This window comes from Ovis canadensis, chromosome 23 (genome assembly GCF_042477335.2).
Source record: "Ovis canadensis isolate MfBH-ARS-UI-01 breed Bighorn chromosome 23, ARS-UI_OviCan_v2, whole genome shotgun sequence".
Taxonomy (NCBI): domain Eukaryota; kingdom Metazoa; phylum Chordata; class Mammalia; order Artiodactyla; family Bovidae; genus Ovis; species Ovis canadensis.
In genome coordinates, this window is record NC_091267.1 from 48,331,024 (window position 1) to 48,349,603 (window position 18,580).

General features: G+C 34.8%; 1 protein-coding gene across 5 annotated transcripts in view; it reads left to right on the plus strand.

Annotated features, from left to right (window-relative positions):
* The window catches only part of ESCO1 (establishment of sister chromatid cohesion N-acetyltransferase 1), a 43,752-nt gene that overhangs the window by 3,385 nt on the left and 21,787 nt on the right, over positions 1-18,580 (plus strand). For all 5 annotated transcript variants that reach the window (XR_011252375.1, XR_011252374.1, XR_011252373.1 and 2 more), the window contains exons 2-8: positions 4,923-5,024; positions 6,816-6,918; positions 7,322-9,418; positions 12,629-12,743; positions 14,276-14,336; positions 15,254-15,368; positions 18,141-18,272. Coding sequence is in view for 2 of the 5 variants with exons in the window: in XM_069568908.1 (XP_069425009.1) it covers positions 7,886-9,418; positions 12,629-12,743; positions 14,276-14,336; positions 15,254-15,368; positions 18,141-18,272 (1,956 nt within the window). In the remaining 3 variants the exon portion in view is untranslated. The remainder of the gene's footprint in view (positions 1-4,922; positions 5,025-6,815; positions 6,919-7,321; positions 9,419-12,628; positions 12,744-14,275; positions 14,337-15,253; positions 15,369-18,140; positions 18,273-18,580) is intronic.

Genomic DNA, 18,580 nt, shown 5'->3' on the forward strand with positions numbered 1-18,580 from the left:
TTAGAAGTTCTCCCGTACATGTTGTATATGACAACCTTAAGCATAGTCTCTTTTTTTTTTCAAACTTCAAACTTTTTATTTTGTTTTGGGGTATAGCCAATTAACTGTGTTGTGGTAGTTTCAGGTGAACAGCTAAGGGACTCAGCCGTAAATATACATGTATCATCTTTCCCAAACTCCCTCCCATAAATAACTTTAAATGAAAAACTACTATTTCCTCCCTCCCCCCAAAAAAAGATTAGGGAAAAAATAGCAACTGTTTTACATTTTTGTAAATCTCCTTATTGTTTGACCTAATAGAAGACAGCTGGATTCTCCTATCAGTTTCTGCATTCAGTCTTTATGTTGTTCTGTTTGAAGCATAGGGCCAGCTGCACAGGAATGTGTTGGGAGGAGTAATTGAATAACATTTTGAATTAATTGTGATATTCTTTGACTTTACAACAAAACTCAACAAGTGGTAGTTTCTTAACAGTTAGTTGTGGTGTGGAGTCTGAAACAATACCTATATCCTTCTCATACGGTGTTGCATTAATTTCATTGGTCTGTTTGCAGTTTGAATTGATCTTTTACTGGTATATAATTTTAATCTCATGAGCCTTTGAAAGGGTCTCTGGAATCTGCAGGATCCCTGTACCACACTTTGAGAACTACTGCTTTAAGGTAAATAATTTAATAGTTTAGAATTAATGTAATTACTGAAGCTGAAAGGGATAATGGTAGTATGGAAAGAGTTGACAAGTAGTTAAGTGAAATGAGGCATAATTAAGACAAACATTTTCTTTTTCATGCTTTCTTTTCATAAAAAATGTTACATCAGTATATTAATTATTACAGCAAATTATTATAACTAATACTTGATAACTGCTTACGGTTCTAGGAACTGTTCTAAGAACTTGGTATTAGGAAATGAAATGTTCCTGTTGTCATTGTTGCTGTCATATTCATTTTTGGGGGACTTTATTTTCTTGATGTGGGTAGATGGTAGTATAATAAATTGTGGAGAATGGCAATAGTGGAATGACTTGACTGACAACTGAATTTAAGGTGCCTTTAAGACATCAGGATGTATATGTCCAGTTTGTTGTTGGATCTCTGAGTAGCACTAGGGATGGAAATTGTGTTGGGCTATTCGTTTGTATGTTAGTGGTCTACAGGTAGTAATCGAAAGTATGAGTATAAATGAAATGAGTTAATGTGTGTCTTTTGTGGTAAGAAACCAAACCTTGGGGAATACTAATTTGTAAGAGACTGGTGGAGGAAGAGAATTTAAAAAATTAAATTGTCAGTGTCTGTCTTAAGAGTTTTAACTAATGATGTTGAGAATAACGTTGTTTTACTGAATGTCTATTATAAATCTAGTGTAATAAAGAGATTTTTGTCTTTGAATGTTTGGAAAAATTTATTAGGGATAGTACCTTGTATTACTGTATGTTTCTGTTCCATTCTCTGTTAATGGTTTATTGTTGCTTCGGTTGTAACATTTTATAAGTTTTTGGCTAGTGGTAATTCATTTAATTTTATGTTCCTTAACATGTTTTTTTAATTTCTAAGTATTTTGGGGGCATTTTAGAGCGTGAGAAACACTTGGATTACCCTAAATAGGGGATAATAAATGGATTGGCAGGATACACAGAGAAATAAGGAAGAGAAGACTGTATTTGTAGAGCCAGATCTTGTGGAAGGAGAAAACAGGAATCACCAACACTAGGCTTTACAGAAATCAGAAGTTAGTTCAGGACTCAGAAGGTTGCTGAGAAAAGGTGCAGCTCTGGCATTTGGCTTACTTACAAGATAAGCCAAATGTTCATCCAGGGGTGATTTTTGCCTTCCAGGAGACATTCAGTATTGTCTGAGAATATGAATATATTTGATTGTAACAACTGAGGGCAAAGTGCCACTGCTATCTAGTAGGTATAGACCAGGGATGCTAACTGTTAAAACATCCTCCATGCCCACACCCCCATACTCCCTGTCAAAGATTTTTATTTGCTCCAAAATATTAGTAGTGGCAAGATTGGAAACCTTGCATCATAGTGACTGTATTGGCTGCTTTGGTGTCAGGAATCAGCTGGAGAGCATAGGGACAGGAGGTTCAGAATATTAACTACTTATGAACTCCCTGAAGGCCCCCACCTTTGTTTTTTAAAGCAGGTACCTGCGGCCATGGTGAATTTTCAGAAGAGGTTATGAATTTGACAAGCCACCAGTCTCAAACATAGAGTTTCCATATTGCCCAGCAGTTATATTCTTGGGTATATATCCAAAAAACTTGAAAACATATGTTCACATGATAACTCATTCAGGATTATTCATAGCATTGCTCATGATCGCCAAAAGGTAGAAACATCCCATCAAACAGTTTATCTACTGATGGATAGGTAAATAAACTGTGATATACATATACAGTGAAATAGTATCTGCCAGTAAAGAACAAGCTATTACAGATACATGCTGCAAACCTACTGAATGGAGAAGGAAATGGCAACCCACTCCAGTGTTCTTGCCTGGGAAATCCCATGGACAGAGGAGCCTGATGGGCTACAGTCCATGGGGTGATAAAAGAGTTAGACGCGACTTAGCAACTAAACAACTCTACTTGAGCCCTGAAAGTGTTAATGTTAAGTGAAAGAAAGTGAAGTCGCTCAGTCGTGTCCGAGTCTTTGCGACCTATGGACTATAGCCACCAAGCTCCTCCATCCATGGGATTCTCCAGGCAAGAATATTGTAGTGGGTTGCCATTTCCTTCTCCAGGGGATTTTCCTGTCCCAGGGATCGAACCCAGGTCTCCCACATTGCAGGCAGACGCTTTAACCTCTGGGCCACCAGGGAAGCAAAAGAAGCCATCCACAAAAGGCCATGTGTATTGATGATTTCATTTATATAAAACAGCCAGAATAGTGAAATCCATATCCACGGAAAGTGGATTTGTAACTATCAGGAACTGGAATGGGGTTGGGGATAGGGAATGACTGCAGATGGGCTTGGGGTGGTGAAAAGATTCTGGACTTAGTGACAATTATTATACAACTCTGAACATATTAAAATCCACTAAATTGTATAATTAGGTGAATTTTATTGTCCATCTCAAATTATATCTCAGTTAAAAAAATTTTGTTTTTTATTCCTGATCACGCTGCTTGTGGGATCTTAGTTTCCTGACCAGGGATTGAACCTGGGCCCTTGGCAGTGAGAGCTTGGAGTCTTAACCACTGGACTGGCAGAGAATTCCCAATTGTAAAATGATTTTCAAAATATCACTTTAAACTTAAAATATTTTGGGTGATGTAATCTAAATGCTTTAATGATTAGAATTTGAATATATTTTATTATAACATACAATTCAGAAATTGGATGTACTCTTAAATTCTCAGGTACTTTCTAACATGTGTCTTGTAAATTATCTTTCTATATAAGTGTTGTGGATTTTCTGAAGTGATCGTTTTATGTTGTTTGATTATTGTGTTTTGGCCCCAATGTTAATTTTATTAGAATTCTATTAAGAAGCTAGCTTTGGCTTGTGGAGGGATCTTGTCAATTTGTTAACAGGTGAGAGAATGCATTTTTACAAGATTTTATTTAATAGAAAGGGATGTTATTAAGGTATATAATGCTAGGTTAATAATGATTTAACATATAAGGCAAACTAAAGTGAACTAATCCTTAGCATAACTGAACAGGTGAGTGACACAAATACTGTAGATTTGTGTATCAGTTAACCTCTTTGTTCTGTTAGGGCACAACTGCCAGATGTTAAAATATTTAGAAATTGGGAGGGAAAGATGTAAAGTAATTCATAATTTTAAAAATTAAAATTGTTGGTGGTTAAGTAATACAGGACTTTAAATGAGTTTTTTCAAGTAATTGTACCTCAGAGGTGTGTGTGTGTGTGTGTGTGTGCGTGTGCGTGCACAGTTGCTCAATCATGTCCGACTCTTTGCCACCCCACGGACTGTGGCCTGTCAGGCTCCTCTGTCCATGGTATTTTTCAGGCAAGAATACTGGAGTGGGTTGCCATTTCCTACTCCAGGGCATCCTGACCCAAGGATCAAACCTGTGTCTCTCTGCATTTCTTGCATTGGCGGGCAGAGTCTTTAGTACTGTGCCACCTGGGAAGATAAAGCTCTGAGGCTTAATTTTGGGAAAATCTGGGGCTTCCCAGAAAATTTAACTATAATATGTATTAGTCAGTTATTGTATGAGAAACTGCCCTACAACTCAGTGGTTTAAAACTGTGTAAGCAATTGTTGTTGATAATACATCTGTAAGCTGCTGTGGGTTAGGTGATTTATGTTAAAGTGACTTGAGTTATGCTTTGCTGTGGGTGTGGGTGAGCTTGGTGCCTCATTAGGGGTTTGACTCCAGTTTACTGTTTGTGTTTCTTCTGGGGCCTAAGCTGAAGAGGCAGCATCTACCTGCTGAAACTCTTCTTCTGGTAATGGCAGAGGTGGCAAGAGGGCAAGACCAATTGCACAAAGACATTTTAGATCTCTCTATATCTTTTCTGCTGACATCCCATTGGCCAAGTCATCAGATAGCAAAGCTGTAGGGGCAGGGAAGTATGCTCTGTCCACCATGAGGCCAAAGGAAGACATATGGTCAAGCTGAGCCTCTGATGGGAAGGAAAATAATATACTCCTTCCATGGAGGTGGGGTTTGGGGTAGAAGATAGTGATTATTTTCAGAGAAAAACCAAATTTATTATACGGTATAAGAAAATGAGATGCAACCAACCATATTGAACTGCAAGATTTTGTATATCAAGTGAAAAATGGTCACTAAGCTATTGTTAGTCTAGCTTAGTCCAGGTTGTTCTAATAGTTAATAGACAGTTAATAGATGATACTGTTTTTGTATTCTCATGTTTTTTAATAGATTGTTTTACTTTATATATATATATAGAATTCTTTTTTTTTTTTAAGATTAACAGCCAAACACATGGAAATTATTAGAACCATCATTCATTAGAAGCATCATCTATCAACTTGAAGAAAAAAATTATATGTAATTTTCATTTCAATAAGGTAAGTAGCTTATATTGTTATAATTTAGTGCCTTCAGAGATAATTGGTCAGTATGCCAAATACACTTGAATATATTCAAAGAAATGTAACTTTTTTGGACAAGATTATGTGTTCACATGATAAAATGGAGTATATAGTGAGAAGTAAGCATTTTTTTCCCACACTTCTTGCACTTGGTCCCATAGTTCTCTTTCTCAGAAGTCTGCACTGTTACTAGTTTCTTGGGCATCCTTCCAGCCTATTGTGTTCACAGGCAAGCATATGTTTCTATACCTTTCCTTTCTCCCACTGTCTTCCTTTTTTCTTTTTATGACAAGGGGAAGTCCGCCCTGTTATGCACCTTGCTTTATTTGGTTTAACAGTGTTTCTCAGTTGTAGGACCATATGAGTTACTTACAGTTCTATTTTATGGGCAGATTTATTAAAGCATAAGTAGTGACGTGACGTCACTCAGTCATGTCGGACTATTTGCGACCCCATGGACTGTAGCCTACCAGGCTTCTCCGTCCATTGGATTTTCCAGGCAAGGGTACATTAAAGCATAATGTATGTATAAAAAATGGCAGCCTTTTAAAGTGTACAGTTTGGTGGATTTTGACAGATTTGCACATTCTTGGAACTACCATAACAATCACGATAGGATCATTTCCATTACCTCCAAAAGTCTCTCTCTCTCTCTATTCCTACCCCAGGCAGTGACTCATCTATTTTCTGTTACTATAGATAAGTTTTCCTTTTCTAGAATTTCATAAAAGTAAAATACTTTATGTACTCTTCGTGTCTAGCCCTTTTCATTCAGCATCATGATTGTGAAGTTCATTCACGTGATTCAAAGCACTTTGTTCCTTTTGATTGCTGAGTGTTCTGTTGTACTGAAACACCATATTTTTGTTTCCCCATTCACCTGGGCAATAATTGGGATGGCTGTATGGGGATCTTTCTCCCCATCTTGTGGTACTGCCCATTTCTGCTTCTTGAGAGATTCTCTAGTTTAAGTAGAGTTGCGGCTCACTTGGCTTTCCTCAATTTCCAGTTTAGGATCAGGTTTCTTTGAGTTTAGAGGTTATTTGTCCTTCTTTGTAGCTTCTGTACTTTTATTTTTTATCATCTACACTTTTGTTCTTTATCCTTTGGGTTTATGGTTTTGTCTTGCTTCATTTTAATCTGTTGCCTTTTTTTTTTTAGTATTACATGAGAGTAGACATAAATGTTGTGTATTTAAATCTGCCTTTTTACTGTGTGTCACTATTTTTCTGTGAATATAATTATTTATGTGCTCTATTTTTCCTCAAAGTAGGATTTTACTTTACTAGCTTAACCATTGTATGCTTGTATTACGATTTTTTTTTCAATTACAAAGTTTTTCTAAAATGTAAAATTGAAATAGAAAAGCTTACTTCATTGGATGCATGTGCCATAGTTTACTTCAGATTCAAAATATTATACTTAAGTGTTATGTGTAAATGGAGCTCTGAAAACTAATGTTGCTGCTGCTGCTGCTAAGTCGCTTCAGTCGTGTCCGACTCTGTGTGACCCCATAGACAGCAGCCCACCAGGCTCCCCCGTCCCTGGGATTCTCCAGGCAAGAACACTGGAGTGGGTTGTCATTTCTTTCTCCAATGTATGAAAGTGAAAAGTGAAAGGGAAGTCGCTCAGTCGTGTCCAACTCTTATCGACCCCATGGACTGCAGACAAAATTATGGAGTATAGATTAATATATTGATTAATAGATGAGATGTAAATAATTACGTCTTTGTACTTTATAAACATTTCTCAATATTTTACTTTTAGGTGCTGTATAATGTGTTAAAAAGAAATTATAAGGAATGATTTTGTCAAATTCTTATGAGTTATGGTGGCTGAAAGATCACATGTATCTTGTGGGAAAGGAAATGTAAGTAACCTCAAGGAATAGATTATTTTCAGCTATTCTCTGTTTATTTAAGACAGGTTTTTGATATATAAGACTATACTTAGGATACTTTTTTCTATTAGCCTTAAGTATGCTGCCCCTTCAGCTTGGCCCCAGAAGAAACACAAACAGTAAAATGGAGCCAAACCCCTTTTGAGGCACCAGGCCCACCCACACCCACAGCAAAGCCTAACCCACAGCAGCTTACAGCTGTGTAATCAACAACAATTGCTTATACAGTTTTAAAGTGTATTCTAAGTATACACACTCAGTAATTGAAAGAGAGAGTAACATTTTTTGTAAGTTTTGGTTATTTCTTTGTAGTGTTAGCATTGCCAAATGCTTGGATTGTACAAAATTTAATGTTTGTTTTTTATTTTTCCAGAAATGGCAGCACAAAAGGAAATCTATATTAATAGAGTATTTTATTAAACGGACGTGGTTAAATAAGAACTTTAAATCAACAGACTCAGCAAACAAGGAAAGAAACGTGTTAGCTGTAAGACATGTTTCTAATGAATCAAAGTCCAATAACTGTAGACTTCAGAAGAAAAAAATTTTCAAAAACTTTGTCAAAACAGACAGGTCAGTGATAAATAACTTCTCTAGTCATAGGCCTAGGCCTGAAAACGAATTTAATTGAAACATTAACAAAACAGATGAAACTTGAATTAAAATTTTTGTCATAAAAAGTTCTGAAAATATCAGCTTAGATTTAAATTTTCCTCAAATATCTATTGCCTTGTCCAAAGTAAAGCAAATATCATTCAGCCTTCATGCCATAAGGATGACAGAAATCTTAGCAGACTAGTCTTTTGTTGAAAATGTGTATCAGTATCAGTTGATTTTTTTAGACCTGCTCAGTAATAATACTAGACATTCAGCATTTATTATTTACTAGGACAGAAAAATTTCGAAAATACTCAGAAAAGGAGGACCTTACTCAGGAATGATGTCCATTCAGGAGAAATCAAAAGAAAATTCCTCCAGTGTTATTAAAAAGAATGAAGATAAGAATTTAGAAACACAAGTTCAAGGTTCTCAAAAGAATCTAGCCAAAAAATCAGATCCAAAGGAAGCTATAAAATCACTGGTTAAATCTTCCAATGAAAGTAAAGTAAATCAGCCTGAATTAGGAACATGCATGAGCACAAGGTCAGCATCCACTGATAAAAGAGCCAGTAAATCTACTAATAAAAATATGGTGACTGTAAAGGGACATTCACAACAGGAATCTACAAAACAGAAGAAAATATCTCAGAAAAAATCAGTGCACGAAACCCCTAAATCAAATGAACAGCTGAACCGGAGATCACAAAGACTACAACAGCTAACAGAGGTTTCAACAAGGTCTCTGCGTAGTAGAGAAATTCAGGGTCAGGCTCAAGCAGTTAAACAGAGTTTGCCACCAACCAAAAAAGAGCACTGTAGCAATACTCAGAGTAAATCTAATAAAGCTAAAACAAATCAGAAACATGTGAAAAGAAAAGTATTGGAAATAAAGCCTGATTCTAAAGAGGAAGAAAATTCTGTAACTAATGAAGCGATCAATTCCCCCAAAGGAAAAAAGCGCAAAATGGAGCATCAGACGGCTTATACTTCTAGTTCTCAGTGCGTAAAAGGATCTGAAAAGTGTCTGCAGAATGCCAGAAAAGAAGAAACAAAATCTGCTTCTGAGATAAAAAGATCCAAAGTGGCTGCTTCAGTGGTCTCTAAAAAGAACGAGATAAAGAAGTCGGTTCACGCACAAGTGAATACTAGTGCAAAATCCCAAAAAAGTCCACAGCCATCAGTGCCTGAACAAACGGTAGACAATGGGCTGGAGCAAGCAGGAACAAGCAAACGCGGGAGCATTCTCCAGCTCTGTGAAGAAATTGCTGGTGAAATTGAGTCAGATACTGTAGAGGTAAAAAAGGAATCTTCACAAATGGAAAATGTAAAGGAGGAGAAGCCTACAGAAATAAAATTGGAAGAGGCAGAGACTGAAAGACAGATACTTCATCAGAAGGAAACAAATCAGGACGTTCAGTGTAATCGTTTCTTCCCCAGTAGAAAAACAAAGCCTGTGAAATGTATACTAAATGGAATAAACAACTCAACTAAAAAGAACTCCAACTGGACTAAAATTAAACTCTCAAAATTTAACTCTGTGCAGCAAAATAAATTAGACTCTCAATTTTCCCCTAAATTGGGCTTATTACGAACCAGTTTTTCACTACCTGCGTTAGAAACGCATCAGCAAGTGACTCAAAGTACATTTCTAGGGTCAAAACCATATGGTGATAAAAATAAAGCTTGCCAGCAGGAAGAAATGAAAGAAGTTAATTCTGAAGATGTTAAACCTAATGATATTGCAGTTGAAATGAATAAGATCCCCCAAAAGGCTCCTGAAAATTGTCATTTGGGTAATCAGATAAAACCACCTCCTGACCAGCCATTGGATAAGCAGAAGAAAGATGCTTTTGAATCAACACCGGATAAGGTAATCTATTTTCATTATGTATCTGGAGGTGTCTGAGTATTTTCTGATAAGAATTACGTGTTTATAATGTACTTTAGCTTAAGAATTAAGTTGTAAAAGATGGAAGAGTTATTTGGTAAGGAATTAGTGAGAGTTTCATTAACCCAGTCTTGTTTTGAGTAATAGAACTTACTGACTCCTTTAGATGGCTCATATTTACATGAATGCTTGTCATTGTTTCCTTGTTTTCATTTTTATTTTATGTGAATTTGACAAACCTGTCAAATTCTAGCTTTTCATTTTCATTTAACACACTGGTTTGTTTCCTTTTTCTATTAATTATAACCAAAGAAACTGTTGCATAGTGAGTGACTAAAATGTGGAACTTGAAATTGGGCCCAATTCTGATCAAGTTGTTAAAATAACTTCATCTGGCACAAGTCAACTTTTCACCACCTGATAAAACTTGAATATTTCTAGCAGAAATGCCTTTTGCTTTGACTTGTGCAGCCATTTTGAACAGTTGGCAAATAAATGCCTGAAGGATGTAAATAATTCAGTCCTCAGGCTAAGAATAAAATTATAGTGGGCAAAAAGTTTGTAAATGGGAAAGTAAATTGAAAAACAGAATGTAAATAGCTGGAAGAAACTTGATTACCTAAGAAGTAGTTTTGAAACTTTATAAAAGCAGCTGAACCATTTCTTTCCAAATTAAGATGTAGTTAAAATATCAATATATAAAACCAGTAGGCAGAACTTTAGCACTCTATAACACTGATTTTTAAAACTCCACCAATTTTGTTTCAGTTATTTAATTTTATAATGAGAAAGCTGAGAGCGGTAGAAGAATGTGGGTTAGGCCATGTGTTTGGTGGCACAAAGAGATTTGAATTCAGATGTCCTGATTTTCAGTCCTTAATTCTTTCTACAGTGACATACTCTGGATATAAGAAGATCATTTGAGAAAAAAAAATCACTTGAAAGTTTTACAAGTGATTTAAAGTTCTCTTTCAAGGCATTTCGGTCTAGAAGCAAATTTGAGTGAGTAAGGAGACAGAGTTTGTGTCAGAAGCCCCCAAAATAGATCATTGTTTATTCTCATTGATACATGGGTATTTTAATAGTTGTAGAAAAATATACCGCACTTTAGTTATGGTTTCCTCTGTGAAAGCCCTTTTACATTGTTTCCAACTTTTTCACTGATACCAACAGTGTGATCACTGTCATAAAGAGTGGTTAGGAGATGTGGTGTTGAACATATCGTTTCAAGACATATTGAGTGCTTGCTACATTGAAGACACCGTGCTAATAAGGCTATAGATGGTCTGTGTCCCGCCTTTAATGAACTTACATTGTACTAGTCACTTAGAGATTTCTCTTCTTCCCTTAAGTACTAAGATGTTTAGTGAAGCCATCATAATAGCTTTTGTTTAATGAACACTGCTTCTTTATTAAGCAAAGGAGAGCTTCATATTATTGTCACCACATTCTACAGTGTGAGTTTAATTACTATCCACGTATTACAGGTGAGGAGAGTGAGGCTTAGAGATGTAAGTGAAGCTTAGAGATCTGTGTAGCATGTAAGTGATGGAGCCAGGCTTTCAGCTGAGATTGACTAGCTTCAGAATCTAGCTGGATTTATACTTGGGGAAGTAGAAGAGTGTAAAAAAGCAGACTTTACACCATTTGAAAACTTTTTCTGTGGCTGTCTGCAATTTTTCTTCATTACATGGTGTCAGTCTCAAAAATACTGAAAAATGATGATGGTTAGTAAGGCTGAGCATCTGTCTGATAGGCCTTCTGAATTCTTTGGGCTGAATTTAAAGTATTTGGATTTTACGAATTTTATTTAATTTTTTTGTTTTTATTTATTTTTAATTTTTTAAAAAAAATTTTACTTTACAATACTGTATTGGTTTTGCCATGCATTGACATGAATCCGCCACGGGTGTACATAAGTTCCCAATCCTGAACCCCCCTCCCAGATTTTACGAATTTTAAAGCTCAATTATTTTATGATTTTTTTTTTTTAAATACTAGTAATTCTAGCTTCCTAATGGAGATTGATTACTAACATGTCATTATTTTTATTTTTTAATTTTTCTACCTTTTAATGACAAAAATGTTCATATTTCAAAAATGTAATGTTCAAGAATAATGTTATGTGTTCTTTGTAACAGTTACAATACAGATAGATACAGACACACACAAAAGAATTATCTGTTCACCACCACATCTCCATTCCTCTGAGATAGCTAATGTTTGAGTTTGCACTATTTTCCTTTGTTAGTTATTGAGTATCTACTTTGACAGAATTCTGGTTTAGGAGCTCTTAGAGATACAAGGATACATATAATAAGTCTTGCTCCTAAGAGTATTAGGAGATTAAAAAATATATACTTGAAACTATATACTTAAGTATATATGTATACAAAAATATACTTACATATATATATATGCATATGTACTTAAGAGTATGTAGGAGATTAATAAAAAAATAACTAATTCAAAATAGAAAGTGATAAGGGCATGAAAGATGGATGAGGTAATTGGGAAATTTGGGGAAAAGGAATGGAAAACTTGGAGGAGATTTGATGGAAGGGGTTAATATTTAATGACTTGAGTTTATACAGGGATAAGCTGTTATAGATTAGCATTGTTCAGTAGAGATAAAGTGTGAGCCACATAAATTGTTTAAAAATTTCTGCTAGCCACATTTTAAAAAATTGGTAAAGTTAATATATTTTACTTGTCATGTAAAAATAATGGTTCAATGTGTCATGAGTTTTAAAAATTGAGGTGTTTTCTTTCTTTCTTTTTTTTTCGTCTAATACCTCAGAATCTGGTAGGTGATTTATGTCTGCAGTAAATCGCAGGTCAGTCATATCACATTTTAAGTGCCCAATAATGAGCTGTGGCAGTGGCTGTTGTAATGGACAGTGGGACTTAGGTAGATGAAACCCAGAAACAGCATAGAGCCAGCAGATGTGGAGTGTATCTGTGGGAGAGGTAAAGGTTTCAGTCTAGCATGAAGGGGAATAATAAGAGTTGATGCTGAGAGGAAGGGTAGCTTGTAGGGAGATCATAAAGAGACTCATATCTTGTGTGAATTACTCCATATATGATCTTAAATTTTCTTAGTATAGGGCTAAAATTCACTGAAAATATTGTAGTAAGACCCAAAGGTTGATACAAAAGTGAATATTAACATTTTGGATTATGTGTGCTTAGAATTGCAGCCTATGTTTGGAATCTAAGCTTGAAAACAATCCAGTGGAAAATGCCACTACTGTCTCAGCTCTGCTCAGTCAAGGAAAAATTGATACAGGAGAGAATAAATGTCCAGGTAATACTTTGAAAGTATTGTTTAGATTTCACAGTGGTCAGAGATTTTTTTTGTCAGCGTAACAGAAGACTATATCCACTATCAAATAAACCTTCTTTTAACCATTGCTTATGTTTTTCAAATGTGTGATAACCTTTGAAGGGGGAGAATTGTGTCTGTTGATTGGGTTGTGTACAGTACTTAAGGTGATTCTTTGACTCCCTACCAAAACTACTTTGCTTTTAAATCTTTTATTTTGTTTGTGAACTTACTTTCTGGAGAAGTGTTATTTAATGAATTGCTTAAATTAATGATGGCAGTTTATATCTCAAGTATAAATGACTAGTTTACCAGGTTCTTATCTTTAAACCTTAATTACTCAGTTTTCCATCTTAGTAATTGTATCTTTGATTTAAATCAGTTCTTATAGTCTGTTCACTTTTACCATAAAACACTTTATTTTTGTAACCTAATGAATATTTTGAGGGTAATTCCCTGGCAGTCTAGTGGTTAGGACTCAGCGTGTTTTCTGCAGGGGCACGAGTTCCGTCCCTGGTTGGGGAATTAAGATCCCACAAGCTGAATGGCATGGCCAAAAAAATTGGGCAATATAGTCTTTGAACTCTTGAATAGGAATTTGTTCACCTACATCAGATGAAGCACCAGGAGATACAGAAGAGAAATTCCTAAATATTGAGTTCATATAATTGATTGCGTCGCATATGTCATTTAACCTTTTCACTTAGGAGTGCTTAGTTGCTAAGGTGTGTTTGACTCTTGTGACCCTATGGACTGTAACCCACCAGGCTCCTTGTCCATGAAATTTCCCTGACCCACCAGGGACGCCCTTAGTGGGGGAAGGGGAAGTATAATATGAATACCAGAAATGCATTTATTTGTTAGAAAATTAATTGTTATTGCATTATTTGATTGGTAATATGATTAAAGGACTTCCCTGGTGGCTCAGTGGTAAAGAATCTAATCTGCCTGCAGTGCAGGAGATGTGGATTCGATCCCTGGGTTAGGAAGATCCCCTGGAGAAGGAAATAACAACCCACTCCAGTAGTCTTGCCTGGGAAATCCTGTGACAAAGGGGCCTGGCGGGCAACAATCCATGGAGATGAAAGAGTCAGACACTACTTAGCACTTAAACCACCACCAATGTGATTAAAACTCCAGAGACTACAGGTTTTTTTAAGCTAATGTTTTCCTTTATTTCCGTTTAGAGACTAAATAACTATGAAAGCATTATTATGAACAATTATTAAAACATTTAAACAATTTCCTTTGTTGTTCAGTGCTAGTAATTATTGCTGAAACTAGAGACACACTGTTAATCTACTATTAGATCTCTCTGTAGCTCTGTAGAGCTGTTTTGCCTCTTCTCTGCAGAGAAATTCCTAGAAAGGTGACTCTAATTTTAACAAATGGTATTTATTAAAAATAAAGCATTTAGTGCATTGAGGTTGTTTTTCTTCATGATAATTTTTAACTGTTAGGTGGAGGGCTAGTACAAAGCTTAGTACATAACCCATCTTTTTATTAAATCACAGGTTCAGTTCCCAAACAGCACAGTATATTGTGTAATCAGACATCTAAGACGAGTGATAACAGGTAAGGTATTAGATTAATATAAGTATAAATATGAGAGCGTCAGGATTTTATACTTGGAAGTTTTGAGTTTGGGGAGTTTTTTTCCCTTGAAAGGTTGCATTAGTAATCATCAGTGTTTCACACAGATGTGATAGAAATTCTGTTTTTAGTGTACTTCTTATTTCCTGTGTGTACACCTAGTGTTTTGCAGCTTTTAGTGTTTTCTCAGTGTGTTATGGAAGATAGAAAAGATACTTTCCACCTTCTTTCCTCATTCTTTTAAATTCTGTATTAGATTTCATTATGCACATGTTCCATTGTTTATGAAACAGTTCTCTATTGAAACCTTGGTTGTTTCTAGTTTATTTCTGTCAGAAAAAAAGTCCTGCAATAAACACTTATCTTTGTCCACTTATGTGGCTCTATCTAGGATAAATTCATAGCTATAGGATTTAACCTGCCTTGCCAAATTTCCTTGCAAAGTGGTTGAGTCTTACACTCCCAGCAACAATATATGAGAGTGCTCCTTTTGCCCAAAAAGCCTCATGATACATATTAGCAACATGTAAAAGTGTTTCAGTAGATTGAAAGCTTTTTGTTTCTTTACTTTGAAAATAAATTAGTATGACATTTTTGCTTTACTGATTACTGAAAACAGTATTTAGGACAAACTAGTGACTCAAATTGCTGAAACTATGAAACTTAAAACTTATTCATACTATAGTAGGTACTACATTTTTTTGTCTTTATGTTGTAAATAAGATGTTTCTTTGGGTTTCCTTTTGTTTTTTAAAAGGTTATTTCCCCGCCCCCACACCCCTTGAAATTTTGTCACAGTGTTGTATAGAAAATCTTAAGTATTTTTCTACCAGTGATTTGAAATGATATGGATCTATAACATTTAATAGTTGGTTGGTTGGTTGGTTGTTTTTTCAAAGGGAGATACCACCAAATCATTCTTGGCCCAAGTGTAATTCCCATTTGGAGATAACAATTCCAAAAGACTTGAAACTAAAAGAAGCAGAGAAAGCTGATGAAAAACAGTTGATCATAGTAAGTATACAACTTGACCTTTTAGCTAAAATGTATTATACCATCTTATTTATGCACATTGTCAAGGAATAAGTTCATTTTTTTCCCCTACAGAGCCTTTTTGTCACTGTAATTCTTCATTATGGAAATAATTCTTGGTATTATGACAGCTACTCTCTCAGTGATTCCATCCTATAACAATAAAAATTCAAATTTCCTTACTTCTAGTTTTATTTACAACAGATTGATACTTTATTTCACATTATTTTCTTAAATGTGTCATTTGATCCGTACCTTCTTTTAGTAGTTGGTTTAAATTTTAAAATAACATGGAACTTAATAAATACAGATGATTTTAAATATGTATATTTTAGTATATGGTGTAATTGTAAAACTACATTTTACAGGAAGATAAACCAGTAGTTCATTTGAAATAGAAAATAAGTACAATTTGGTGGCAAGGTAGAAAAGAGAGGGAGATAGTTTGACTGATGAAAAATCTAATTTGAATGAGTAAGCACAAAATAAAAAAAATGAAGAAACCCAAAATAATAGGAACATTAATGTAGTTCCAGTTGACACAAGTAATTAGATTTTTTGGTACTGGATAATTGGTTCTAGCTTTAATATGGGGGGATAATTTTGTAAGAATTGTCTAGAAATCTTTTTGAGAAAGATTAGTGAGGGAAAAAGTTGTTTCATCAAATTCAATACTTTTCTGTAGTCAAATCAGTATGATAGTACAACAGGATTAATTAGACAAGTAGAGTCTAAAACTGCACCGTCCAGTGTGGTAGCCACATGTGACTGTTGAGTACTTGAAATGTCACTCACCAGAATTGAGGTATGCTGTAAGTGTAAACACATATGCTGTGTTTCAAAGATGAGTACAAGAAAACATGTAAAGTATCCCACTAAGTTTTACAAATATTTAATGTATGTTGAAATTATAACATTTGGTATATGTCTTGTTAAATATTTATTTTATTGGTTTGCTTCTGCAGAGTTTAATGTGGCTATTAGTAAATTTAAAATTACCTTTGTGGATGACGTTTTTGTTGGATAGTGCTGGTCAAGAGTTGATGGTAATGATGATGTTAATGATCACGATAGCAGCTAATATTTTTCAGTACTTTGTTCCATTTCCTCCACTTATATTAACTAAGTTAAGCCTTAGAAGAAAGTATGAGATAGGTACGTCTATTATTTTCCATTTACCAGTGAGGAAAAGAAACCGAGGTAGATACTTAGTCATTACTAAGAAAACTGCCCGCTTTAAGAGGTTGTTTGTACATCTGTGTTTGTTACTCACAACTAAAGCAATTAAAGAGTGGAAGCAACTAAAGAGTCCACCAGTGGGTGGATGGCTGAACAAAATGTGATGTGTATGTAGACGGTGGAATATTATTCAGCCTTAAAAAGGAAGGGAATTCTGACACATACTATGATTGAACCTTGAGGACATTATCTAAGTGAAATGTCAGTCACAAAATGACAAATACTACGTGATTCTACTTCTATGAAAGGTGCCTAAAAGAATCAAATTCATAGAGATAGAAAGCAGAATGATGGTTTCCAGGAGCTGGGGAGGAAGGAGGATTGGGGAACTGTTGAGTGGGTATAGAGTTTCAGGGATTTTTGTTTTGTTTTGTTTTTTGACCACTCCTCACGGCATGTGGGGTCTTAGTTCACTGACCAGGGATCAAACCTGTGACCCTCGAGGTGGAGGTGTGGAGTCTTAACCAGTGGACCACCAGGGAAGTTCCTAGAGTCTCAGTTTTGCAAAATAAAAGTAATTCTGTGGATTGGTTGCACAACAGTGTGAGTGTACCTGATACTACTGAAATGTACACTTAAAAATGGTTAACATGGTAAATACAATGTTTTGTATCTTAACCATAATTCAAGCAATTTTTTTTAACTCCCTGAATTTTCAGGTAATATTTTGTCAATAGTTCAGTCTTTCAGAATGAGCCTCCCTTCAGTTTTATATGCAATCTTTCATTTACCATTTGATTTCTTTTTGCTCTGTGGCCCTAGCTGTGAGGCACTAGGATATAGTTATCTTCTGGTTTTTGTTTTCAGTAATTAGTTGAAATTTCCCAGTTTCAGAGCAGCAAGAATAAAGGAATTATGCTTTTAAAATTAATATTAAAGTTAGGTCAAATTGCTGTAATTTGTCTTTTTAAATGAGGATAAGTATAGAAAACCTTTTGTAACCAGTTACTATGCTACAGCACAAGTATGAATTACTGGAGTATAGGTGATTATAGTCAGTCTTTCACACTTACTTGATATAAAGAAAATAGAGAATATTTAATTTTACCTTTGCTTAAGAGTTTCTGGTGACATCAAAATACTCTTTTTAATATAACTAGAACAAAACTATTAAAGAGAAAAGACTTAAGACATTATAAAAAAAAGTCTATGAAGCATTTCTTCTAAACTTCAGTGGTAAAATTATCACAGATACAAAATACATACTAGTTCTCATTTATAAGTATTTGCCACTTGAGGCTTTATAACTAAGAGTGTAGTGTTAAAGATACTTTCTCGGTTCTTTTCAGTTGTTATTAAATGGTGTGGAGTGAATGATTACTAAAATGGAAAACAATTCTTAATAAAACTACATACAGATTTTGAAAGTTAGCATCTTCATTTTTGTCATCAACATGGAATGTTGTTTTAAACAGTCCTCACTCTATGTTCACGTTATAACTTTAGAGACTGATATTGTCAAATTATTCTTTCGTGGGGGAAAAAAAAAACCCTCTGTTTGTTTTTTATAAATAGGATGCAGGACAAAAAAGATTTGGAGCAGTTTCCTGTAATGTTTGTGGCATGCTTTACACTGCTTCAAATCCAGAGGATGAAACACAGCATCTGCTCTTCCACAATCAATTTATAAGTGCTGTAAAATACGTGGTAAGTGGAATTCATGACTTCTAAAACGCAGAATCAGATCATTAGAGATGAATTGTCAGATTTAAGTCATTGAAAAAATTTTGTCTTTAGAAAAGAGCACCATATACAAAGCCCTTGTAGTATATATACAGGCTTATTTTTTAAAACAAAGCCAAACATAAAACCCAGCAAATTCATTCTGGCTGGTGTATGTTGTGGGATTTAAAAATTTAACTTAATTTTAAAATTGTTATATTTTTAAAGTGTTATTATACCTCTTCTAACAAGTGATGCTCTTCAACTTGAGTATTTTTTTAAATTTCCTTTGA